This window comes from Marmota monax, unplaced genomic scaffold (genome assembly GCF_021218885.2).
Source record: "Marmota monax isolate L192 unplaced genomic scaffold, Marmota_monax_Labrador192_F-V1.1 WCK01_AAM20220418_F8-fsc00012, whole genome shotgun sequence".
Taxonomy (NCBI): domain Eukaryota; kingdom Metazoa; phylum Chordata; class Mammalia; order Rodentia; family Sciuridae; genus Marmota; species Marmota monax.
In genome coordinates, this window is record NW_026695227.1 from 4,821,938 (window position 1) to 4,847,696 (window position 25,759).

The 25,759-nt window shown below is 38.1% G+C and overlaps 1 protein-coding gene and 1 long non-coding RNA gene across 2 annotated transcripts; both read left to right on the forward strand.

Annotated features, from left to right (window-relative positions):
* The first annotated feature begins 9,918 nt into the window (after positions 1 to 9,918).
* On the forward strand, positions 9,919 to 25,445 carry Mgst1 (microsomal glutathione S-transferase 1). The gene is made up of 4 exons (XM_046436117.2): positions 9,919 to 10,072; positions 16,223 to 16,362; positions 18,721 to 18,815; positions 24,847 to 25,445. The coding sequence occupies exons 2-4, from the start codon at positions 16,237 to 16,239 to the stop codon at positions 25,091 to 25,093; spliced, it is 468 nt and encodes a 155-aa protein (XP_046292073.1). The 5' UTR covers positions 9,919 to 10,072; positions 16,223 to 16,236; the 3' UTR covers positions 25,094 to 25,445.
* Positions 18,823 to 23,722, forward strand: LOC131423130 (uncharacterized). Its single transcript, XR_009225961.1, has 2 exons — positions 18,823 to 20,078; positions 20,950 to 23,722. It is a non-coding gene; the product is annotated as an uncharacterized LOC131423130 (long non-coding RNA).
* Positions 25,446 to 25,759: the final 314 nt, after the last annotated feature.

Here is a 25,759-nt window from a genome sequence, read left to right on the forward strand (position 1 = left end):
CAATCTATTTTTGGATCTCCTTTAAAGCAGGAAGTAACTCTTCCTGTCAGAATAAGTTTTGTTGTTGTTGTTGTTGTTGTTGTTTTAAAGAGACAGTGAGAGAGAGAGAGAGAGAGAGAGAGAGAGAATTTTTTAATATTTATTTTTTAGTTTTCGGTGGACACAACATCTTTGTTTGTATGTGGTGCTGAGGATCGAACCAGGGCTGCATGCACGCCAGGCGAGGGCGCTACCGCTTGAGCCACATTCCCAGCCCAGAATAAGGGTTTTAAACTACATCCCCTGTGAGTAAGAGAACAGAAGGATGTTGATCTTACAAAGAGATGGCAGACGTGGAGAATATCATCTGTAGCCAGACAGCATTTAAAGATCATATTGAAAAGAAAACCTTTTCATAGAAGTCACATGTAGACTTCCATACATAGACTGCACCATGAACAAGTGTCCAGGTAAAGGTTGAGATTTCCCAGTAAAGGTTCTACAGCAAAATGCAGCATGGGTTTTGCAGGACAAAATAGAGTAGAGAAATGCACAAGAGAAAAATCCACTTTGAATCAAGTTATCACCACTTACTGAGTTACTGAATTGAATTATTGCTAGCTTATTTCCAAGGAGGAGCTGGAACTGTGATCAGAGCCTGTTGTATGCTTATTCTATTTTAGTTGTTTAACCAAGATTGGCTGTGCCTGAGAGCCCCTCTCTATTCTCAACATGTTGTTTGAAGCCCAACTCAATACCTCTCACAATTCACCAAAGACAAACCAATTCCCTAAGATTTTAGAGAGCTGGATACTTTACTGAAGACTATGGGAAAAGAAGAGGAGGGTTTCATTACACATCATGCCTGAAAACTCAATGAAAATCTCCGTTAGTCACATCTGTTCTTCCTTTGAAGTTCATCTCATTCACCAGCAATTTCAGCTTTCCTATCCCTTTGCCCAATTATTCCTAAAGGTTTTCTGGCTCTTTTTGGTAAAATTTTGGCTCTAGTAACCCTCCAATCTGTTTACGTCCTTCAATCTCTTGTAGAATGAGTTAAATTATATTTTTAATATCTTTATTATTTACTTTTATTTGGTGCTGAGGATTGAACCCAGTGCCTCACACGTGTGAGGCAAGCCCTCTACCACTGAGCCCCAGTCCCAGCCCTCTAAATTCTATTTTAAGAGCTACTTTTTTTTCAAAGGTGCCAACTTGCAAATTATTAAGTGTTCCAGGTAGAATTTTAAAAACTTTCTATAAGGTTACAGAAAAATAATGTTTATTTTCAAAATGTCTGCTTAATGGTGCTCTGCAAATCCTTCATACTCCTTCAAAGAGAAACATCACTCTTTCAAGTTCTGTTGTAACTTAGTACAGGTGGATCTTGATTATTATAGGCAAGACTTTGACAACCCAGAAGTTGACCAAATTGTGTAGGAAGATGATCCAGTTCCCCAATATTTGATCTTATACTACAATGTGACACATTAAGGATGGAAATCATTAAGTTGCTTAGATTCCACTAAGGGATTTTGGTGAAAGAGTGGCTTGACCAGAGCTGTGCTTCAGGAAAACTAAACAGGCAGTGCTGGGACAGGAGGCAGGGTATGTTGATAGGGAGAGAGGTTAAAATTGGGAGAATCCAGTTACTGAGGTAATTATGTGGTTACTTGACAAGTATCCTCCAGAAGGTGAGATAATTCTCCAAATTCTTCTATAGCTCAGATAAAGCATTTCTTTTCGTACTGGAAAACTTGCTATTTCTCATTTGGTTTTCTACCTAAGACGGGATTACTTTACTAAGTAGATATGCATAGTCTGATGAATGGAAAGACAGAACCCACCTCTTTTACTTATTAAATTGGAATTCTGATTTGCAAATCAGTAATCATAAATATGTTACTCTGCATTCATTCTAGAAAGATGAAACAATTGCTTGGGCCATAAAAAGGAAATGTTTCAAATATTTAAGATATTTTAATGTTTAAAGGTAGAGCCATCTGTGAGATTCAGCATTGGCAGCCCACCCAACTGTATGGATTCACCTTGATGTGACTGGAGTCACATTGCATCATAACCACCATGACTGCCCCTAAGTTACCTGGTTGGTTTTTTTCACATAGTTTTCTAGGATACTATAGATAGACTAAACCAACAGATAGTATGTAGAGCCTTATGACTGACCCTGGCACTGGAGGTGTGACTGACTCTTGAGATAAACCAGGTATATTCTGACTTGGAGGAAGTAACTTTTGTCCTAACCACTTTATATACCCCCATCCTCTGATATGTGTTTCATGCATCCTCCTGGTCTCGTTGCCTCTCAGAATCACACTTCCATCAAGTCCCCACTAAATTGTATTCTGTGTAATCTTGGATCTGTCTGCCTCTTTAATTTCACAGCATCTTTGGGTTGGTTCTCATAGGCTGGCCTCATACATGGGGTTCAATGTCATTTAATCTCTGCTCTTTAGTTTCCTAATCAATGAAAGCAAGATAATATTTGTTCTGAAGTGTTGTTTTGAGGCTCAAGTTATCAATAGAAGGGAAAACACTTGGAAAAAATGTAATTTTTAAGATTTCTAATGGGATAAAAGGTCAACTTTGGAAATAGAAATTGTTTAACCTTATGTTCCTGAGTGGGCTATACCAGGTGCTGAAAAAGATATTTAACATATAAATAACCGTAAAAATAATAATGTTTGCTCTAATGTGGCAATCGTAGACTCTGTAAAATGTTGAGAAACCCTGGAATTTAATATGTAATCTTTCTAGCATAAAAATTTTAACTGAGTGTACATAGGTAGCTTCATTTCTTCAAAGGTTGGAAACATGTCCAACTGAGATGAGCCATCTCAGAAGCACTCAGTTTGGGGTAAATTGTTCTTTGCTCACCACAAAACAATTCTTTTTAATAATATTTAATAATCTCAGTGCCCATGTCACCCTTTCCAAGTATTAATGCCTTACCTCAGCTGTACTTGAAAATCTGTGCTGTATCTGTTCCAGAAAGAAACAGGCTTTTGTTTCCAGGACTGTCAAACCAGGAGCTTTCACAAAAACACAAAGATTCACTCTATTATTGCACATCATAGAACTCATGCCTGTAGCTTGAAAATAGAAGTCTTTGGTGTAGGCATTTGCTTGTTTGACAGTTCTGTTCTAAATTTTGAAACTAGTGGTACTGTAAAGTGCCTGTCTGACAATGGTGAACCACGGCTTAGTCATGCAAAATAATTACTGTTCACGGTTCCTTAGCTACAGTCAATAATTCCCTGCAAAATACAACATAATGCAGAAATCTAAAGTTACTAAATCAAAACTGAGAAAAAGAAGAATTTTAAACAAGTTTGGCAGAAAAAAAAATAGATTCTACAAAGATTTACCAAGTGATTTCTCCACCCATGGAAGGCTGTAATCTTTCTAAGAGAAGTTTCATGATAGAAACAGTGGTAACTTTTACTAGTACGTTCTGGTAATTGTAGTCAGTAATCTTATGTGATGTCAAAGACACAAAAGCAATTACAGATATAGCAAGTAGTGCACAGTGCCTGTTTTCTGAACTTGAAATAATATTTTCAGGTTTGCATCTGTGAATTCAGTGTTTTAAAGCCATTAAAACATCACCTATAATGCTACTCTGAAGGTGTACACACACATACACACACACACACACAGTTCTGGTACGGAGGTAGCAGGATGTTTTCTCTACCCCTTTAATAGGATCCAGGAGTTAGTGGAGTGAAAAAGTCAATATTAATGCCACAAATGATAATTATGTCTCCATGTTTCCTGAAACCTTTGCCAGGGAATGTCTGACTACTTGAAGGAAAGGATGATCTCCTGCTTGACCCTTGGTAGACAATTGACTTAAGAATATCCTCTTTCTTGGAAAAACAAGGAAACAAATAACAATATTTATTGTTTTCCTAGAAGAGGCAGAAAGACAGAAACTAACTAGGATTTTACAGACTCCTCTGTGACTTATTTACCTTCAGTATTCTCAATCTAATATGAAAGTGGCAGTACTAGTGGTAAATATATAATTATTTTAGTCTTAGTTTATTGCCACCTTTTATAAAGTTTATGAATTTTTTAAAGTTAATTTGTTTTGAGATACAATCTGTGTACAGTGAAATGCATAGATTTTCAGCATCCAGGCCAGTGAGTTTTGACAAGTGTATACTCCCATGTAACCAATGCCCTAAACATTCCTATCACTCCAGAAAGTTCTTTTATGCTATGCTATGGTTTGAATGTTTGTGTCTTTCCAAAATTCATGTGGAAAACTAATCCTCATTGTGGTGATACTGAGAGGTGAGGTCTTTGGGGAAGGGTTAAGGATGGCATTGGTACCCTTATAAGCAAAACTAGAACGCAGCTCCTTGTCCATACTTCCATGAGAGGATGGAGTAAGAAGTTGCCATCTTAAGGAGCAGAGATCAGGCCTTCACCAGACACCAAGTCTGCTGGTACTGTCATCTCAGACTTCCAGCTGTCAGAGCTAAGAGCAGTACATTTATGTCATTTATGAATTACTCAGTCTAAAGTATTTTGTTATAGCACTTTGAACAAACTAAAGCATGCTCCTTTCCAGCCAATCACTTGCCTACCCTCCAAGAGAAACGACCATTTTGCTCATTTCTATGATTATAAATTAGTTTGCTTGTTTTTGAATTTCCTGTAAATGAAATCATATTCTTTTCTGTTTGGTTTCTTTTGTTTTGCATAATATTGAGATTTAATCATGCTATTTATTTACCAGGTTATTATTATTTTTATTGTGATGTAATTAGTATATATCTTTTTATGCATATGCATTTGGTTTTTGGTTGACATTTTTATGCATATGCATTTTGGTTTTTGGTTGACATTTTGTTTTTTCCAGTTTTGGGCAATTATGAACTTATGAATAAAGCAACAAAGATCTTTTATTTATTCATTTTTTTGTATTAGGGATTGAACCCAGGGGTGCTTCACCACTGAGGCAGCATCTCACTAAATTGCTTTGGGCCTCACTAATTTGGAGCTTGGCCTCAAACTTGAGATCCTCCTTCCTCAGCCTCCTGATTTGCTGGAATTATAGGCGTGCCACTGCACCCAGTCAAAAATCCTTCTTGAGCTATCCTTTTTGAGGCTGTAAGTTTTCACTTGTCTTGGGTGAATATCTATAAATAGAATTATCAGATTATAGGACAGATCCATGTTTATAAAAAACTATAATACAGTTTCTCTAGTTGGTGTTTCATGACATGAGAGTTCCATTTGCTTTACTCCTTTGTCAATATTTGATTTTGTCTGTCTTTGTAATTCTTCCCTTTCTAATGCTCCAGGTTTTGATTTGCATATCTTTGAAGACTAATGACATTAAATACCTTTTCATGTGCACTTAAACCGTCCATTTATCTTGCTTTGTGAAGTGTCTGTTCAAATATTTTCCATATTTTCTACTTTTAATTGTATATTTCTTGTTTCTTATTGTCATTTTTTTGCATATAAGTTCTTTGTCAAATAAGTATATTGAGAATATTTTCTCATGGTCTGTGGATTGCCTATTCAGTTCTTTAATGATATCTTTTGTTGAAAAGAAGATTTTAATTTTAAAAAAGTCCAATAGATCAGGTTTTTGTTTTATAGACAATGCTTATAGACATGTACTGTCTAAAACACCCCTGCCTATCCCAGGTCATGGAGACAATCCATGTTTTCTTTTAGAAGCTGTGTAGTATTATCTTTGAGTCAATGATCCATCCTGAATTAGTCTCTGTGTATGGTGTAAGCTAAGGGTCAAAGTTCATTTTTTCCCATATGGCTATTCCTGTTCCAGTCCTCATTGTTGAAAGTTTTTCTTCTTTCTCCTTTAAATTGCCTTGGAGCCTTTGTTGAAAATCAATTGACCAATTAAATGTGGTTCTACTTCTGGACTGTCATCGGTTCTTTTGACTCACTGGTTTATCTTTATCCCCTTACCATACTCTCTTGACTACCTTAAAGAATTTTATCATGTTTAGTTTTCTTTTGTTGTGGATACTTTCGCCTCTTGCAGGTGTTAGGTTCAGAGTTTATTTCAGAAGTTAACACAACTTTCACATTGCTCTGAATCTCATATCCACAGTAGGAAAAATAAGAATTCACTTATAGAGTTGTTGGGAGCAATAAACTATTTTATATGCATTTATAATTCTAAAATAAAATTTGCATGTTTAGAATATTGCTTATTTTTATTTCTTTTTTTTTTTGCTTCCCTTAAACTTAAGCTTTATTCTCAAGACATATTCTTAAGTATTTCTTAAGAAATTTCTAAGAAGGATCTGCGTCATTAGATTGTGGGGGCACTTATACTGTGGATATAAGGGAAAATAAAAATTTGAGACAATTGAAAGTGGTGATAGGCTGCTGATCTCCACCTATTTGCAGGAAGCCTAGTCTAGTGGTTACTGGAGCCCTAGGCCAGAGGCCTGATTCTGGGTATCCATTCAATCAGGTCTGACCACTCACCCCAAACACCAAATACAAAAGGTAATAGTGAAGCATGAAAGTTGTTGGTGGGACTGCAAATTAGTGCAACCACTCTGGAAAGCAGTATAGAAATTATTCCTCAAAAAACTAGGAACCACCATATGACCCAGTTCTCCCGCTCCTTGGTATATATCCAAAAGATTTAAAATCAGCATATTACAGTGACACATCCACATCTATGTTTATAGCAGCACAATTCACAATAGTGAAGCTGTGGAACCCAACTAGATGCCTTTCAACAGATGCATGGATAAAGAAAATGTGGTATATATACATATTGGAGTATTACTCAGCCATAAAGATGAATGAAATTATGGCATTTGACAGAAAATGGATGGAACAGAAGACTATCATACTAAGTGAAACAAGCCAGTCACCAAAGAGTCAAAGATCAAACATTTTCTCTGATATGTGGAAGCTAATCCAAAATAAGCATGGGGGCGGGAAGGGGAGAAGAATTTTTTAAAAAGGAAAGAAAAAAGAGGAGAGAGGGAATTACTTCAAAATAGCAGAAAGATCAATAGAGAAAGGGATTGAGGAGGAAGAAAAAGAGACACAGAAAGGGAAGAACAGTGGAATGAATGTGACTGGACTTTTGTATTTGTGTGCATGCATGTGATATTGTGGGTCCTGGCATTGCGTACATCCATAAGACACTAATTAAAAAAAAATGAACTGTAAATGGACTGAAGAGGGATCAGGGATTAGCAGGGGAGGAAGAGGAGGAAGAGGATGAGGGGGTGGGGGCTGGTGAAGTATTGGGTACTGAATACCAGTAGGTTAGTTCCAAGCACTTTTGATTATGTCAAAGTGTATCCTGGTGTTGTATCATAACCAGAAGAATGAATAAACAAACAAATAAAAGACTATAGAAATAAAAAAATAAATAAAGGCATGAAAAGAAATTTGATCAGTGCAGCTTCCCTGAAAAGACAAGGGGACCTGTGTTCTTAGCCCTGCCTTCCAGGGGCTGACAATGACCCTGAAGTTTTATAGAAAGGGGAATAAGGGCAAGGTTGAGGGTGTGCACTGTTGGAGGCTATTCACAGCTGCCAAAGCAGGTTATCTTGATCTGGTGTGGTCTAATCATTATCTCAGGATTTGCCAGGTGAGGCCTTGGGTAAGAAAGCTGTGTGGTGTTGCCAGGTGTGTGGGAGGGGAGTTAGCATCCACAAATCATAAGATATTTTTCAGATCACATTGTTCCTGGAATCCAAGGTGACTTGAGCAAGAAGACAGATGCAAAACAGGCAGAGACCCCAAATCTTTAATTCTGCCTTTAGCCCTGCATTGGACAGTTGCAGGCAAAAGTGAAGAGTCTAAGTGCCTGTTACATGCTGGTGGCTCTCCTGTCTGATATTTCTTCTTTGTCTGCTTTAAAGGGTAGGAACTAATGGCCTTCTAATGCTTTGTTCTTCCAGATATTTCTGATTCAATCTCTCCAACAGGCAGCTTTCTTTTCTCTATTGTGGCAGCTACTTTTGGCTGAATGACCTTTGCTCTCCCCCACCCCAAACCCATGACCTTTAAAACTCTTTTTTTTTTTTAATATTTATTTGGGAATTGTCTTGTTGCTTGGATTGAGTTTCTCTGAAAGATTTTATTCTTGGGTTAAAATATGATAAAAAGAAGTATTGGTAATACGATCACTTCCTGTTACTCAAATTGAGTATTCAACTGAAACAAGTTGAATAATAGTCCTTTCCTCTCTCATTCATCCAAAAGGATTAAATGAAGATGAATACGAAGTGTCTATTCCTTCCCAGCCTTTTCCCTGTTACTGCTTCCTGCTAAGTTGTCATTCTTATTTCTAAATTGAGATACTTTCCTCCACAAATTTAATGACAGCTTGCTAGTTTTTTTTTTTTTTGCCTTTGTTTTTGCTATATTATAAATTCTGTGAGGACAATTATTTGATGTTATTGATCTTAGTTTTAGATTTCTGGCATCAAACCAATTAGCTTGCAATCACCTAATGAATGTTTATTGAATTAATTAGTCAAGTGCTGATATTATACCAAAGCTAAGTGATTGACATACACGCGAGTGCTCACACACAGCCAATAACTGTTAAAACTGATTGCAGTAGGAACTCAGTATTTACGAATTGATTAGTTAATAGTTTGAACACTTTACAATTAGATTATTAGGATGAATCAGGTGTTCTTTTCTTTTCAAAAATATGCTAAAACTGTTCAAATGCCATTCTGCCAATAATGTTATTTAAGTAATAGCTCTCCTGTACCTTTTCCTATAATATTACCCATAGGATTTGGGCTGTTCACCTCATAATAAATGAAAAGAGTTTTCAAAAAATAGTTGTAATACTAAACTCTTGGAGAGAATTTTGTCCTTTCCAGTTAGTTATGGCTAGATTCTAGAGTACTTAACAGAGGTAGGTGAGTAAATATAGTTTTCAAAAGGTACAGACATAAAATTGAAGCACTTGGGTCTTCTGATGCTAAAGTGCTCCTACTTATTCTGCTTCCATAGAAATAGTTCTCAGGACTGCCTGTGATTAATTTTTGTTTTCTACAGTAAACTGGTAGTTCTGAATTCCTTTTTTGGTAGAACATGGATTTGCTCATTAAATCCTAGAAACTTAGTCCTGGAGGTATCTCTAAAAATAAAAGGGGTAAAAAGAGAAGTACACACAGCAATATGTGGTGAACGTGTGAAATGTATCACTGTGAGAAGAACAATATAGATGCAAAACATAAATCCTCAAAACTCTTCAGATAAACTCATGGAAGACAAACCCATAAATGTTATTGAGGGGATTGTGGAGAGATAGGTTAGAATATCCCTAATCTCAATTTTGATAGCAATCATGCCTTCCTAAAATACTTCCCTAAATGTCCTTGTAAAAACACCAAGGCCATGGTGTAATGAACTGGTCCAGTATCATCTCTTCCCGTTCTACTTTGGACCCTGAAGGTGGGGGACACAGTGACAAAACAAGTGGTTTGGTGATTTGGAATGCTGCTAGTGATCTTCACTAAAGATACTTTCTTCTGGGGCTAGCCTTTTAAGGAAGTCTTGCCACAGGTGCAGGAAAGATAAAGTTCAATGGAAGAAAATTTGGCAATGACTTCTTATCAGCCTCACCCGCCCCCAAGATTTTAATTTTCTGTAAAGTTTTTTTTTTTTTAAGTTTTCAAAAATCCAACGTTAAGATCTTTTAAGTTGTTTTCAGCAAAATAAAAATTGACAGCCTCCCTGTCCCTCCCCTCCCCCAGTCGTGAAGGGTGTGAGATGATAAGTTCCTTCGCAATCCCTGATGGCCCCTCCGCATCGCAAAGGGGAAAGTAGAGCTTCCACCGGTGCCAAATATAAAGGTTCAAAGAACGGAACGGGCGGATCTGTGGTTTTGTGGGGAGAGAGGCATCAGGCAACTTGGGGGCGGGGCTTGGCAAGGCCGGGCTCTAAGCGCCAGGAGTTAATTAATTCATAGGAAATTAGCCAGAGAGGGGGCGGCGCATGCGTCCCGCCCTCGCCGCGCTCCTCCGTGCAGTGCCCAGTGCCCTGTTGCCTGCACGGCCTTGCAGACCTCCACCTTCGCGGACTCGCTGTACGTGCCGGGAGGGGATGCTGCGGGAGGGCGCCAGCAGGGTGGCCGCGGAAGGGGAGCGGGAGTTGGCGGGGTCTCTGCCAGCCTGAAAGTTTTTTGCTCAGCTAAACTCCCTGCAGCCGTCCTTTTGCAGTCGGATCACTTCTGAAAGGGAATTGCGTTTCTGTTGTTCCTAAGTTGGTTAAGTTTTTACTTTTTCTCAAACTCCGAGAGTGAAACTTGGGAGGATGAATCTTTCATGTTTAAGGGATGATTTCCTCACTTTTTTATTTTCAAGCCAAAGTAGTATTTCCTTTGAAAGGGTCCCGTGATCTTTGGGAGAGTTGTGAGTACTTGCAAGCTTTAGCAACACAGGAAATCGCTGTTGAGAAACTTCAATTCTACGGTATAAAATCCTGTGCCGGCTCTGATTGGACGAAAGGCCTTGGTACCTAAAGAGGGACAGACTTTGTACTTCTCTATTCACTTTGATAGGCAAGAGAAACATCTGTAAGTTTTAAAAATAATAGTGGTAGTAATGATGTTAGATAATGCAAGAGCACTTGAATGAGAGTGTTGTATTGTCTTGTGATGTTATTAGAGTCAGAAGACTGAACAGCTGAGGGTGAAACCCCTTTGGCAGGTTCTTATGTGTGCATCCCCTCTACCCCACCCAAAATCCGAAGGAAGAAGCCATTAGTCCAAGAAGTAAAAAAAGAAAAGGATTTTTTTTTTTTTTTCCATAAGGCCTCAGATACTGCTAACCATGGACTGGGGAGGTGGAGAGAAGGTGCATATGAGCCTTCTAGTGTCTCTGCTTTCCGTTATTAGTCACAGGGCTCTTTGCAGTCTGATCATTTCCCCCAATTTTCCTCATCCTGCTTTCTCTGTTCGTGAGTGCCATGGGGGTGTTGATCAATTTTTAGGAACAGCTGACAGTCTAATAGAGTTCCCAGGCCCTGGTCCACTGTGAACCCCCAGCTGGTCCCACCTTTTTTGCATGCTCTTCTGGGAGTTAAGGTGGTATTGCACTTTGTTGTTTTAAAATAAGTTTATATATAAAAAGGACTTATATGCTGTGTCCATCTTATTCATTTTTTAAAACATGATAAATTGATCCATATTTGAATATTACTCTTTGTGCAGACAAGTAAAATTTTTCTAAGGGTTTATTTTGGAGTAGAGCTTATTAATCCTTGAGACTGGAAAGGGAAATCGGCACTGTCCTCTAAGAATGCTTTACCCCACCATATTCTCCCCTCTATCCTTCCCCACCACCCCCCAAACGATCAGTATTTGGCCTCTGAGACTTCCTTTGCCTGAGACCTCATAGGAGACTCAGTCTGCAGCCACCACAGTCCCTTCCGAAAATTCTAGAACTGATATACAGCAGCATAGCCACTTACCTATCTTTTTTTCCTTGTCCTACCTGTTGTGTTTGTTAGTTTCAGAAAGTAAAAAATTGAAGAGTCATGGTCTGGTGGCTCTGTGCCCATATTTTCTGTGTTACACAATGTTGATTTAGAGAAGCCAAGTAATCCTGCGAAGAAAAGAAGTTTGCTCTTTTGGCCAAGAGCCTATTAAGAGAAAGGGAATGTTCTTCAACTTAAGAGTTTGCAAAAGGTTCTGCGATAGATACTGGGGGAAAGAAAAACCAAATGGGAATGTGATTGACTGGGAAAACAGCCTCCAGAAAACAAGAACATTCTAGCATTCTTAGCTTAGATGGTAGATAGCCCATGAATTATACGGTTGAGGAAACTGGGCTCTGATATTGGTTCCCTTCTCTATGAATTTGGGTCTGGGTACTCATTTAATGCCTCTGGCCCTCAGTTTTATATATCAAAGGTAGAAAATATTATTCACTCTTTTAGGATTTTTGAGATCAAGTGAAATAAAAAGTATGCCACAGCTTTTTAGAAACAAATTGTATCCTCAGTGCCTAGAACAGTGTCAAAGTAGGAGCTTCTTTATTTAGCGAACACTCTTAATAGCCCTTAGCCAGGTCTCAGTGCTTTTGAAGACACTTTTCACTAAAAGCAGTATTCATAAGAACCCTGCAAGTTTATTTATCATTTACCTTGTTTTTTTCAGGAAAGGTGAGTAGGTCCTAGAAAAGTTAACTTGCAAGTAATAAGTGGCAGTGTTGAGATCTGCCAGGACTCCACTTTACCTCTAGAGTTTGTATGTGTGCATCATCTGATCCCTTGGCCTCTTAAGGAACATTCACCTCCACACCAGGGGACTGGGAGCTGGTTTCTGGGCAGATATTCACTGTGATGCCAGCCAATGAATGTATAATAAAACAAGTAAACCACTGTACAATACGATTCATCATTTGTAACCATTTATTTTATATAATTTGTTCCGTTTTTTTCTCTGTTCACTTTTCTAGATTATTTTTGAGACCTCTTTTGCATGAAACTCATGGGAGGCTGAATCTGTAGCCGTCATAATCCCTTCAGAAAATTCTAGAACTGGTAAACAGCAGCATGGCCACATAGTTATCTTTTTTCTTCATGCCACCTGTTGTGTGTGTTAGAATATTCAAATCACCTAACACTTTACCCCTGCCCCTTTTTTGGGCCAGGGATTGAATCTATGGGTGTGCTATCACTGAGCTACATTCCCACAATTATTTTTATTTTGAGACAGGTTCTTACTAAATTTTCCACACTGGCCCCAAACTTGCCATCTTCTTTCCTCAGCCTCCTGAGTAGCTGGGATTATAGGCATGCACCACTGCAAACTTGGCTACACTTTACCCTCTTAGTTTTTACCACTGCTTTACTCCTTCTGCCCTCTTGGAGACTATTCTTGGGAGAAAGCTTTCATAATTTTGTTTTCACTGCAGTGCCTAGCCATGACAGTTTGGGCCACTGGCTCCTGACAATTTGTTAACAAATTGGCTTTGGGAAAAAAAAAAAATTAAAACCAAGTCCAGACCAACATCCCTGTAATCCATGTATTCAATGACTCTAATTGCTTAATGTTCTTGCCTTTATTACTCAGTACCTGGGATGTGGAAGGTATTGTGTGGGAAAGTTAGTTTATGAAGCCATTCAGTGTGGTATCACAGGCTCGATGTTGGCCCATCTCCTACAAATTCAGGCTGGAGGAGTTCTATTGCATTCTTGGTAATTGAGAAATGCTTACTGTGTGAGGTGTGCTTTCTGTGTGTGGCTCACATATGAAGAAAAGAGTTCCTATTTCCTTTGCCCTAGCTGTTGACATCTTTTGTGTATTTCTCCTGCTAAGGGTTCCAGAAGGCCTCCACTTTTTCCTCTGCTCTTTTAATGCTGAATTTTACTACGGAGAAAAGAAGTTTCTTGGACTTCTGTTCCATCCCTGAATACATTGCATTATGGAGAAAACAGCAGAGACTGTTTAAAAATTATTAAGTGGCAACATTTCCTACTTGAACTTCCTAATTTTTAAATAGTTAAGGTCCCTGCTGTATTTCTTCAGATCTCTGTCCAGAGGCATAGGCCTTAGGGATCCTTTATTAGGCAAATTAACTTTACAGGAGCCCTGAAGGATCTTTGATCCCCACCCTTCCCATACTAGAACACATATTTTACGTGTTTTAAAAAGTATTATTGGGCACTGAGAACTAACCTAACATACTGTGCTTTCAAGACTATAAACTCATAGAGGTGGATTAATTTACTATCATGTAGGATTTGTTTTTTCTTTTTTAATATCTAGATTAACTTTGATCCTCCATACCTGTAGGTTCTAGCCAACTGTGGATTGAAATTATTAGGGAAAAAAATCATGTCCATATTAAACACATACAATCTTTGTTCCTTGTAACTTTTCCCTAGATAATGTGGTATAACTGCTGTTTGCCTAGTGTTTACTTTGTGTTAGATATTACAAGCCATCTAGAGATGATTTAAAGTAAGGGAGGGTGTGTGGGAGAATGTACACAGGTTATATGCAGATACTAGCCCATTTTATATTGAGCACTTGAGCACCACAGATTTGGGTTTCTACAGTGGGTTGTTCGGGGATTCTGGAACCACAGGACACTGAGGGGGAACTGTATGTAATCAATCTCTCTTTCTCTCTCTCTCTCTCTTTCCCTCTTTCTCTTTTTTCTGTACTGGGAATTTCATCCACTGAGCTATATTCCCAGCATTACCCCTCCCCCCTTTTTTAAACATTTTTTAAAATTTTGAGACAGAATCTCACTAATTTGCTTAGGAACTCACTAAGTTGCCCAGGATGGTCTTGAACTTGTGATCCTCCTGCCTTAGCCTCTTTGCTTACTGGGATTATAGGTGTGTGCCTGGCTGTATGTAGATTCTGTTTGCCTAAATTTACGGAGTAAATTATTAGTCTAAGGAAATAAAAATCATAATATACATAGGAAGCTTTGGTTTCTTTATCTGCAAAATGGGAATGATAATACCTACCACATAGCATAACAGGAAGAGGAAAGCAAAAAACATATGCAAGGGGTACCTAGCTGTGCCAGCCACAGTGGGCATCCAATTTTGGTTGAATCAGAATTAAACAGAATTAAGCAACCAAAAGCTAAATTAAGCAGGTCTCTTGAAGGATTCAGTGCAATGTGTTAGCATACAGGATGTCAGGTCAGAGACCTGGGTTTGTTTTTCTTGGCTGCTTAACATCCCTAATTCTCATTTTCTTTATGTGTGAAATGGATGTATTTACGAGAGTTACAGTATTATAGTTAAAAAGATTTTGTAAGGTACTGCACCTAGAGTATGTGGTATAATTGGACACATAGCACATTCTTGGGAAATTAAAAATGTACGTTTATGGATGTGATTTATATCACAATTCAACAGCAACTCATGAACAACTACATGACCAGTAACAAAATATAGAAATACATATGTGGACTTGTAGATTATTTGTAAATGGATAGAATGATCAGAATTGGAAAGATGTCAGTCTAACAAGTGTTGAGATTTAAGGGCAGGAAAGGACATCATTGAGAAGAGAGCAGTGCAGTCTAAACAAATTATATAGGGTCTAAGTCGGGTAGGAGAAAAGATAGGTGTTTATATGGAAGAGATAGAAGCAGATAGCAGAGCTCATGACGAAACAAGAGGACATTACAAGGAATGACCACAAGATAAGGCTGTGATTTAAATTTAAGCATTATCCTAAATTCCTATCCACTTTGACTTCAGTATCACTAGTGTGCCTCACCTTTCCTCCTGACCCAATTATAGTTCCAATTCACTCTCAGTTTCATTCACTTTATCCTTGACAGCATTTAGATGCTGTAAATATGGAAGGTGAAATGACCTGAAGAGACATATAAAGCTCATCCTTCTTTCTTTTAAAGTACCATGCATGCCATTTCCTAAGTGTGTGCTTGCAAGCCTGATATTTGGATGTCTCTGTTGTCTTGCTTCTCTTTCTTCACCTGTGTGGGTGTTAATGATGACCATGATCATGATGATCAAAATGATGCTAGGTTAAGGATATCATAAACTTTATCGAGGGTTTGCTATGGGCCAACTGCTGTGCTAAGTATTTTTCTGCATGTTTTCTTAATTAAATCTTGCAACAAGTCAATGTTAGGAGCTATTACTATTCCTGTCTTATAAATGAAGACATTTATCCTCAGAGAGGCTAAATTCCTCAAGCAAGGTTAATAGACACATCATGGGCCTGGAATTCAAATCATGGCACCTAAGATCTTGAACACTCCTGAAATGACACAAAGGAGTAAGGTGGGTTTCTAAAGCAGGACATACTTTTAGAACTTAGGCATCCCAATACAAAATCAGTGGTACTGCTCTGTATATGGTTGGGTGTTTCCAAAGAGATCAGTCCATGGCCTTTGGTCTTTTGCATTCAATCTGTGGTCCATCTTGATGCAAATATAGGGTTGTGGTCCATTTTTAGGGCATTTTGGCTATTTGTTTTTGCTTGTAATACCCACAAATTTTTATTTAGTATCTTTAATCTTTAGGCTTAATGACATAGAACTAGAGAAAATATACTACTGTTTATATTGAAAAATTTGAAACTTAATGATCAGTTTTTTTTTTTTTTGAAAATGGCTCCCAGATATTTTTAAGAACAATGTGGTCAATGCTGCAAGTACACCTAGTGATCATGAAGTTATTTTGCATATTTATGTCTGTTTTTTCCTTCTTGTCTGAAATCTTTTGAAAATTCTAGAGCAAAATTGAAAAATGGCTGATCTCACCCAGCTCCTGGAAAATGATGTATTCATGGCTTTTGCCTCCTATACAACGATTATCCTTTCAAAAATGATGCTTATGAGTCCTGCAACTGCATTCTATAGACTAACAAGAAAGGTAAGACATTTTTTGGACTAGTGTTTTCAGTTCTATTATAGATTTAGAGTATAACTTTTGGGGTGAGAGTGGGGAGAGATGAAAAATATTGAATAAAAGAAAGAAAAAAGGCTAAGAATTAAAGTTCTTCTTCCTAGAGTGGGCTCTTATGACTGGAGTATGCTAACCATTGAACTTTGTGTACTTCTGACTTAAGTTAATAGTATTTCTACCCAGCGTTGTAAGAGTGAATTTAAAAAAGTCAAGAGGCATGGTCAAGGTGACAGAAAGATTTTGAAGTACACATCCCATGTTCAAGCAGGTCTATGACCAAGTGAGAGGAGCAGAGAGGCTGCTAGACAAAGTGTAAAATTTTCATTGGTGCTATCCCTGTGCCTATTAAACATCTTCTTTCTGGAAGCCTCCTGTTTCTCTCTTAGGTTCCTGTCCTGAGGTTTTGTCCTCTAGAGTCTTGCTCCTGTCTAGAGGTCCTGGCCCTCTCTGAGGTGTTTCCTTGTCACTGTTGGAGATATGGGGTTGATATCTGGAGAACATTCCCACATATTTAATTCTGTGATAGGGTTCAGTTGTCCTCTGGAAACAAAGTAGAAGCAGGGAAATCCTCCTGGTCTTAAAAGAAGGAGGGAATTTGAATTTGTGGAGTGGCAGGCGCCATTATGTTATTGTCAGCATAGTCAGGTGAAGTTCAGGTTGGTCCCCTTTTTATAGAATAACTGAAAGACACAGAGGTTAAGGTCAGTAGCTGTCAGATTCATCTTGAGCTGCCTTTACAGGATATCTTGGACTGGATGGTTTACAATAGCACATATTTGTTCCACACAGTTCCTGAGGTTGGCAAGTCCTAGATCAAGATGTCAGTAGATCCAGTGCCTGGTGAGGGCTGGATTCCTGATGTGTACATGGCCATGTTATCCTTGCATCCTTACTTGGGGTGAATAGAGAAAGAAAGAAGCAAGTTCTGCCCTATCTCTTTTTAAGGGCACTAATCCCATCCATGAGGGTTCCACACATATGATCTAATCACCTCTCAAAAGTCTCCACCTCCAGATACCTTCACACTGGGGATTAGGCTCAAATATATACGTTTTGTAAGGACACATTCAGTCCATAGCAGGAGGGGCCCCACAGTGGCATAACAGTAGAGGATAAGGCTGAGATTCAAATTCAGATAGTTTAAATCCAGATCTCATACTCTTTCATTGTAATATATTAATTTCTTTATTTAAAATGAACATGTCAAACATCTCATAGCCAGGCATTTATTTAGAGGATACTGTGATGAACAAGGCCAACAGGCCTGTCTGCAAGAGCTGTTGATACTGTATCCCAACCCTGCCTATCAGTTCTCCTCAATACTTTTATCTAGAAAGAAAGCTCTTATCATATTAAGAAAAAGTTATAACATTTATGAGATGTTTTTCAAGCTTAAATTAGAACTAATTTTATAGTTTTTTTTCCTTATTATAAATTATTAAACATTGGGACATACTTAAATATTTTTAAAATGCATCTTTCAAGTTTCAAGGGATGGGGAAATCATTTCAAAGAGCATAATAATCAGAGGAAGCGATACATGAACACATGCCATGCCCTCAAATGTTAACTTGTTCTTCCTAGGAAGCAATTCAGCTTCTTAAATTTAATATTATTTGACCCAACATTTTATCTGGCTCAAGAGAAAGAAGCATACATATCCTATCAAAGTACAAAATACCTTTACCATCCCTCACTTTCTTATGCTTCTTGCCTTTTTTTTCTAACAACTTTTGGTAATTAAATGTATTACCTTCAGACTGGCTGGTTCCTTGGAAATGCTAAAATACTCGAGGGAGGGTGTGTCCACATGTCATTGTGAAAAAAATGCTAGGGTACCATAATAATAATGATAATAATTAGTGCTGACTCAGACTTATGCCTCTTTCTATTTTTTCCTTCCTTCTCACTATTTTTATATTCTGGTTTTCATTTAAGTTCACATTTATGCTGCTTTTAGAAATAATTTGCGGGCTGGGATTGTGGCTCAGAGGTAGAGCGCTTGCCTAGCACATGCAAGGCCCTGGGTTCGATCCTCAGCACCACATATAAATAAATAAAAGGAAAGGTATTGTGTCCAACTACAACTAAAAAATAAATATTTAAAAAATATAGTTTGTATTGTTAATAAAGATTCAGGTTTAAACTGTGAATGAACTGTGGATGCTCCTGTGTGATTTATTGCTCTGAAATTTCTTTGCTTAGGGACCAACCTACAGGCCTGCATTTCTGACATTAAAATGCAGATAACTTAGGTAGAATACCCTCATGCTGTTTGGTGTTTGCAATACGTTTTTTTTTTTCCCCCCTTGGCGTTTGGAATAGGTGTTTGCCAACCCAGAAGACTGTGAGAGCTTTGGCAAAGGAGAGAATGCCAAGAAGTATCTTCGAACAGATGACAGGGTGGAACGTGTACGAAGGTAAACCAGTGTCTCTGGAAATTACCTACTCAAAGAATTTTGGTCAAGGAGCTCAGTGAAGTTGTTTGGGCCTTGGAGAAAAGGAAAAAAAAAAAGTCATCCACTCGGTATAACTACAGAAAAGTAGAGATCTCAACATCTCTGAATATAACTGTTATTGCACATATTACTAATTTAGTTGCACTTTTGTATGGACTTTTTATTTGTTCTAATTAGCTATACATGACAGTAGAATGCACTTTGACACATCATACATAGATGGAGTATAATTTCTCATTCTTCTGCTTATACATGATGTAGAATCACACAGGTTATATAGTCATGTATGTACATAAGATAAAACACCTGACTTTGTTGGGATTAGTAACTGTGCTCTGTATAGTAGTAATGGCAGGTAGAAGGTAAAATGGAGACAGTGAATTCTTGCAGTTTTGTCATCTTTCTCCAGAGACATGACTCAACCCATATAAAGGGTTGAAGAAACAGGTGTTTTTGCATAAGGTTTGAAATATGGAAGTTGACACTCTTCAGAGAAATGAGTACCAGCTGAAGTATCTAGATCGTATTGGCATTATCCATTTTTTGATTCCTGGTGAAAGTCTGAAGCCCATCTCAAGATTTCTGCAGATTCTCCCATGGTACATGGCATATGGCCTCAAGATTAACTCAGGCTCTGGGTTCATGCATTTGTGCATGCTTCTGCATTCTGCACTGGGTGTAACCTCAGTCTTTCTCTCAATTCCCTTGACAAATCAGCTTAAAAAATGTGTATAAAAGTGGATTTAACTGAATTGAAGTGCAGAGAAGGTTACTGTGTGGCAACCTAAGCATTGTGTATTAGAGTTCCATGTCTGACAATGTCCTACAGAGTCCTCAGGGAGAATTTGCACCACACCTTCTTGTACCCCAAGTAGCATCCAGCATTTTATCTGGCCCCATATACTTTTTTGCCTTTCCTGTACTAAAATTAAATTTACTTTTTTATTTATGCAAAAACAGTTTTATCTCCAAGCTTTTTATCAAGCAAGTTTTTTTTTTTTTTTTCTCTCTCCTAACAGAAAGCCTGTGTTAGAGATTTAGGACAAAATGTTCACTTTTGTTTCTTTTAATTATATACTTGTTAATTCAGCAGCTCCTGAGTTAGTCAATTAGTCAATCTTGAAAATGGATTGTGTAGAGAGTGTGGATCCAAAATAGTTTCAAGACAGAATCAATGTGAGGATCTCAAACAATATCAAAGGAAAAGAATTAAAACTAGAAAAGGTGAGTGGCACTCACTGTCATAGATTTCTCAAAACCATTAGACATAGAGTTTAAAATATATCCTTTTTTGTGTTTGCCTTTGACAGCAGGACCAGAAAGTGCTAGGACCCTCAGTGGTATTAGGAAGATTGAAAGGAAGTTCCAAATTTCATATATGAAAGTTTTAACAATAAAAGCTATTTTACTGGGGAGAATTTAGATTTTTTCCCCACTATCATTTCCTACTTCTCATCCTCAACCCCTGTGCCCACAGGATTGTATCTCTGAAAGTGAAAGCCATAATCTAAGCTGATCTCCAGTCAGGTTGCAATTGACCTGGTTCTGAAAGGGTTGTCCCTGAGGTGCAGGAACTGTGTGCACTGCGCCCCCTGGTGATCAGACACTGACCTTACAATGTGGCAAGAGGAGGAAGAGGAGGGTATCTGGCAGAATAGGGTGCTAGTTGCCTGTTCTAGTTTTTGAGAATTTATTGGCTTTCTCAAAAAAAGTTCCCAATAACAATACACTTTTGAAGATAATTTTCAGAGAAGGCGTTTCAAGAATTTCCTTTTTCCATTTAACCTAGATTTTTTCCCCCTCTCTCCATCATTACACAATTATAACACAATTATAAATCCAACACTATTAGCACATCTGCATATTTCAATGTCAGGGACCCAGGAGAGACACAAATGAGGTTAAAGGTAAGCTTTAAGGAATGTGATATTGAAAAAATAAATATATACACATACAGATTAATTAGTTAAAAACAGAGTAATGTATGTTGAAATATCAAGGTTTGTGGCTCAAAGTCAGTTGTTTTGAGCTGTAGGCAGACAGAATCACTGATGATTAGGAAATCATCTATTTAATCCTGTTTCACTTATTCTAGGAAGAATTCCAGACCATGTACATTCACTACCACAAGATAAATGAAAGTTGAAAGGCAAATGGGGCAGCCACAGAAATAGTCATTCAAAAGAACTTGGGTTTGATATTTAGGGAAAGCAGAGACATTGAGGACATACTACCATCCCACCTTCAAAGGTAATGCCCATTTACTGGGAGGGTTCAATGGATCCTCAGTGATACTTGTTGGGGATTCTGTCAAGAGATTGAAATGTGTGGCTGGGCGTGGTGGCATATGCCTGTAATCCCAATAGCTCTGGAGGCTGAGGCAGGAGGAATGCAAGTTCAAAGCCAGTCTCTGCAATTAAGCGAGACCCTGCCTCTAAATAAAATATAGAAAAAGGGCTGGGGATGTGGACGTTGGTTAAGTGCCCCTGGGTTCAATCCCCAATACTAAAAAAAAAAGAGAGAAAGAGAGATTGAAATGTGAGCTGGAGGTTGAACTGTGTGATCCCTCATGTGGTCCCAGTGTATGAATAAAGCATTAATTGAGGGAGCCTTGTGTATATATCACTGCTATATCTTCTTTTGGGATCCTGTCAAGGAGCTTTAAGACTAGGTTCCTGGCCAGGCATGGTGGGAAGCTGAGACAGGAGGATCATAAGTTCAAGGCCAACCTAGTAGCTAAACAAGGCCCTGTTTCAAAATAAAAAATAATAATTAAAAAAGGGATGGAGATGTGGCTCAGTGGTTAAATAATTCTGGGTTCAACCTCTAGTACCACAAACAAACACAAAACAAAATTAAAAAAAACAAAAACAAAAAACAATTTCCTCCCCAAAATTACGTTTCCTGCTAGTGTTCCTCTTCAGAGGTTTATAATGTTCCCCATGAAAATAAGATCAACATGTCTATAATAGAAAATATTATGTACTTAGGAATATTTTATGAAGGAGTAACCTGAAAAATATGATTTAGAAGTAGGAAGAAGAAAAATATGATAACAATTTGAGGAAATTTCTTTGTGGGAATTTGGACACACTGCTGTATGCTAAGACTGAGAGGTTTGGTGAAGACGGGGTAGGCAGGAAGTATGGTTACAGCTCCTTTTGTAGTTGGCCGACCTTTGACAGTTTTTAAATGCATGTTGCAACTCTAGTCCAGGTCAGGTAGATGCCATGATCCAAGTTATTCTGATCTGAGGGAATGCGTGACCATGGTCTCTTGAGCACAGAGCTGGTGGTAGTCCATCACAGGGCAGGTGTGTTCCAAGGGGCATCTGTCCAAAGAGAAGGAAAGCTGAGAACATGGACTCATGGGGCAGTGGAGAGTAGACCCGGGTAAGAATGGTTGCTTCGGCAAACTGATGTTTACCTGGTAACAGATTCTAGCTGTGTCTATAAATAAGGCTAGATGGAGAAGGCTGCCACTCTGTGAAGGACAAAAGAAAGGACAAGGAGAAGGGTGGGGTGAGCTATATAGGGGTGTCAGTAAGTGTATACCCAGGCAGGTTGGCACCAGGTGTATACTTACCCGACTGTGGGTATTGGGCCTTCCTAGGACAATGAGGAGTGTTATTTAGAAAAGCTTTTCGAGGACTGACGAAAGAGAAAAAGAATGGAAAAGGAGAAATGAGAGAAGGAAAAAGTTGGAGGGCCCAATAAGGCCAAGAGGACCCAGTCCTTGACTTTCTCCTCCTTCTTCCACATTCCCCCTATTGCCTGTGACTTTCTTCTTTGCTTTAACGTTGTGTTCTATTTGACAGCCATCTAATAGAGGCTTAGGAGTAGACATGGTTTTCCAAGGGTATCCCTTTTGTCATTTCTTCCCCAACGCTGAAATTTTTGTCACATCATCATGAAGGAAAATCATGACATGCCCGATACTGGAAGTGAAGGCGTCTTGGTCTTGCAGGAGAATTCAGAGGAACAAAGCAAATGGCACTGGTGGACAGGCGAAGCGGGCCCTTCCACACGGAGTTCTGTCCTTCCTTCCCACTCCTGCCTGATTCTCAGTGGTCCTGGCACTGTTCCGGGAACCAGAGGGGACAAAACCACTTCATTCTGCCTTTGCTTTTACTCAGGGGCAGGTGGTTCTTTATTTCAGCCGTTTCCCAGGCGTGCCTTCTTCATCCTTCTATGCTGTCATTGTCTTTGTCAGTCAGCCTGGAGATCTTCGGGAAGACAGAAGGGAAGGGAGGGAAGGAGAGCGATGACCACTAAGCAGGCAACATGGAAGAATTATCTTTTTGGGGGTGGGGCATACTGGGGATTGAACTCAGGGGCACCCCACTACTGAGCCACATCCCCCGCCCTATTTTGTATTTTACTTAGAGACAGGGTCTTAGCGCCTTGCTTTTGCTGAGGCTGGCTTTGTACTCGCGATCCTCCTGTCTCCACCTCCTGAGCTGCTGGGATTACAGATGTGTGCCAGCAGCCTGTAAATAATTATCCTTTATGCCAAAGTAGAAGAGCCCTATAAAAGAAATGTTTTTCACTTTGGTATATGTATCAATAGCTGACAAACTCTATCAAAATCTCTAGTCCTAGTTTAGAAACTAAAACAGTTTGGGGGGCTGGGGCTGTGACTCAGCGGTAGAGAGCTCGCCTAGCACATGCAAGGCCCTGGGTTTGATCCTCAGCACCATATACAAATAAATAAATTAAATAAAGGTATTGTGTCCAACTACAACTAAAAAATAAATATTAAATAAAGAAACTAAAGCAGTTTGTCATTCTGTAGGCTTAAAAAGGGGCATCAGATTTTAAGATTATGAACTTTTAAGAATGTCAAGTCAAAAAAAAAAAAAAAAAGAATGTCAAGTCAGTAATAGATGTGCCTTTTATTAAAAATTCTAGCCAGGAAAGCCCATGGTGCCTTATGGCTAGACTATACTTTTTGTTTTCTTCTAGTGGTGATATAAAGATAAAATTTAGGAAGTCTCTTTTATCTTTTAAAAATATTTTAAAGTTTTAGTACTGCAGATTGTTCTCTATCACTGATTTATTTTCCTAGCCCCTTCTATATTTTTAGTTTTTAGACAGGGTCTTGCTAAGTTGCTGAGGCTGGCCTTGAACTTGAGATCTTCCTGCTTCAGCTTCCCAAGTCTCTGGGATCACAGGGGTGCACCACCACACCTGACTTCTTATCATCTTTTGTGTATATTCTGTTTTATACTGCAAGCTTATTAACTTATTCCTTTTGTGGTTTAAAGATATGAGTGGCTAAAGTTTTGGCCATCTTCAAGAGGCTATTTATGTGTTGTGCTATTTTTATTTGAAGAGATGAGTCTTTGCTATTCAGTTGGCTATTGCTATTAAGTTTGTAATCTAGTGGTTTGGGTAAATGGGCAAGCATTTTCTTAATCACCATTTTAAAGACTAGAAAAATTACAGGAAGTCTCTTAGGAAAGATTATACCCCAAAAGGTTTTTTTTTTTTCCTTTGTGAAGAAGAGGTTTTAGTAGGAGGAATCTTGAATTGCAATATATATATATTTCATATTAATAAAAATGAAGTGAATTTTCCTAGATGCAATTTTGATATTCCCAAAACTATAAAATGACTTCAACAGACACTAGTATGGCAGTATGTATAAACGTGGATGTATAACCAATGTGATCCTGCAATCTGTACACTTGGTAAAAATAAGAATTCATACCCCACTTGAATCAAATGTATGAAATATGATATGTCAAGATCATTGTAATGTTCTGAGCAACCAATAAAAAAGAGATACACTAAAATTAAAAAAAAACAAAAATAATGAGATGATATAACAATGAAAGTCAAGTGAGTGAGGAAGCAAAGCAGTTTGAGAGAAAGGCTTTTACTTTGCAGTTTAAAGATCCATTAACATCTACATTTAATTTTTGGAGGGCGGGAAGAATGAATACGTTTCTGCTGATTTTGAAATTTTAAGAGTCATTTTTTTCCCACAGAGCCCACCTGAATGACCTTGAAAATATTGTTCCATTTGTTGGAATCGGGCTGCTATATTCCTTGAGTGGTCCAGACCTTTCTACTGCTCTCCTGCACTTCAGGCTCTTTGTTGGAGCACGGATCTACCACACAATTGCATATTTGACACCCCTTCCCCAACCAAATAGAGCTTTGGCTTTTTTTGTTGGATTTGGAGTTACTCTTTCAATGGCCTACAGGTTGCTGAAGACTGGATTTTACCTGTAAAGAAAATCGAGTACTTCCCATGCAATTGGTTTTTAAGAATTCTATACTTCCAGTATATAATGAATATTTTCTGAGGCTTTAAGTGGGAAGGGAGCAGAGAAAGTAGGAATGGGGAAAACCCATTTTAAAGATTAGCACTGCTAATATCCTTTTATTCTTGCTTTATATTTTCTGTAGACATTCAACAATAATTCTTAAGTCTTTTGTGTGATTCTTTTAAGTTCTGATTGTTATAATTTTCAACATTCATCAACATTTCATATTATGAATCTATAAAAAATTGATTGTGTGTGTGCGAGGTCTATATTTCAATACTGTGGAAATAGTAATATGAAATAAAGAATTTAATGAATGGTTTTGTTTTCCCAACTGTTTATATTTCAAAATTTCAAAACTATGGAAAAGTTGTAAAATAGAATAAAGAACCTCTATATACCATTCATCTAGATTCACCTGTTGTTCACATTTTAGCACATTTGCTTTAGCTTTCAAAAACAATTTTTTTTTCATAAACAATTTGAAAGTAAATGGCAAATATCATGATACTTTACTTCTTTATATTTAGACATATTTCTTGTATGAACAGCATAGTCTCCACAAAAACCACAGTACCATTACCACACCCAAGAAATGTCACATTACCACAATGGTATTTGACATATATAT

Excerpts from the sequence above, each read along its gene's own strand:
- Mgst1 (XM_046436117.2), top strand. The coding sequence starts at position 16,237 with ATGGCTGATCTCACCCAGCTCCTGGAAAATGATGTATTCATGGCTTTT. Across the intron at positions 16,363-18,720 it reads TCTATAGACTAACAAGAAAG|GTGTTTGCCAACCCAGAAGA; the intron begins GTAAGACATTTT and ends CGTTTGGAATAG. Across the intron at positions 18,816-24,846 it reads AGGGTGGAACGTGTACGAAG|AGCCCACCTGAATGACCTTG; the intron begins GTAAACCAGTGT and ends TTTTTCCCACAG.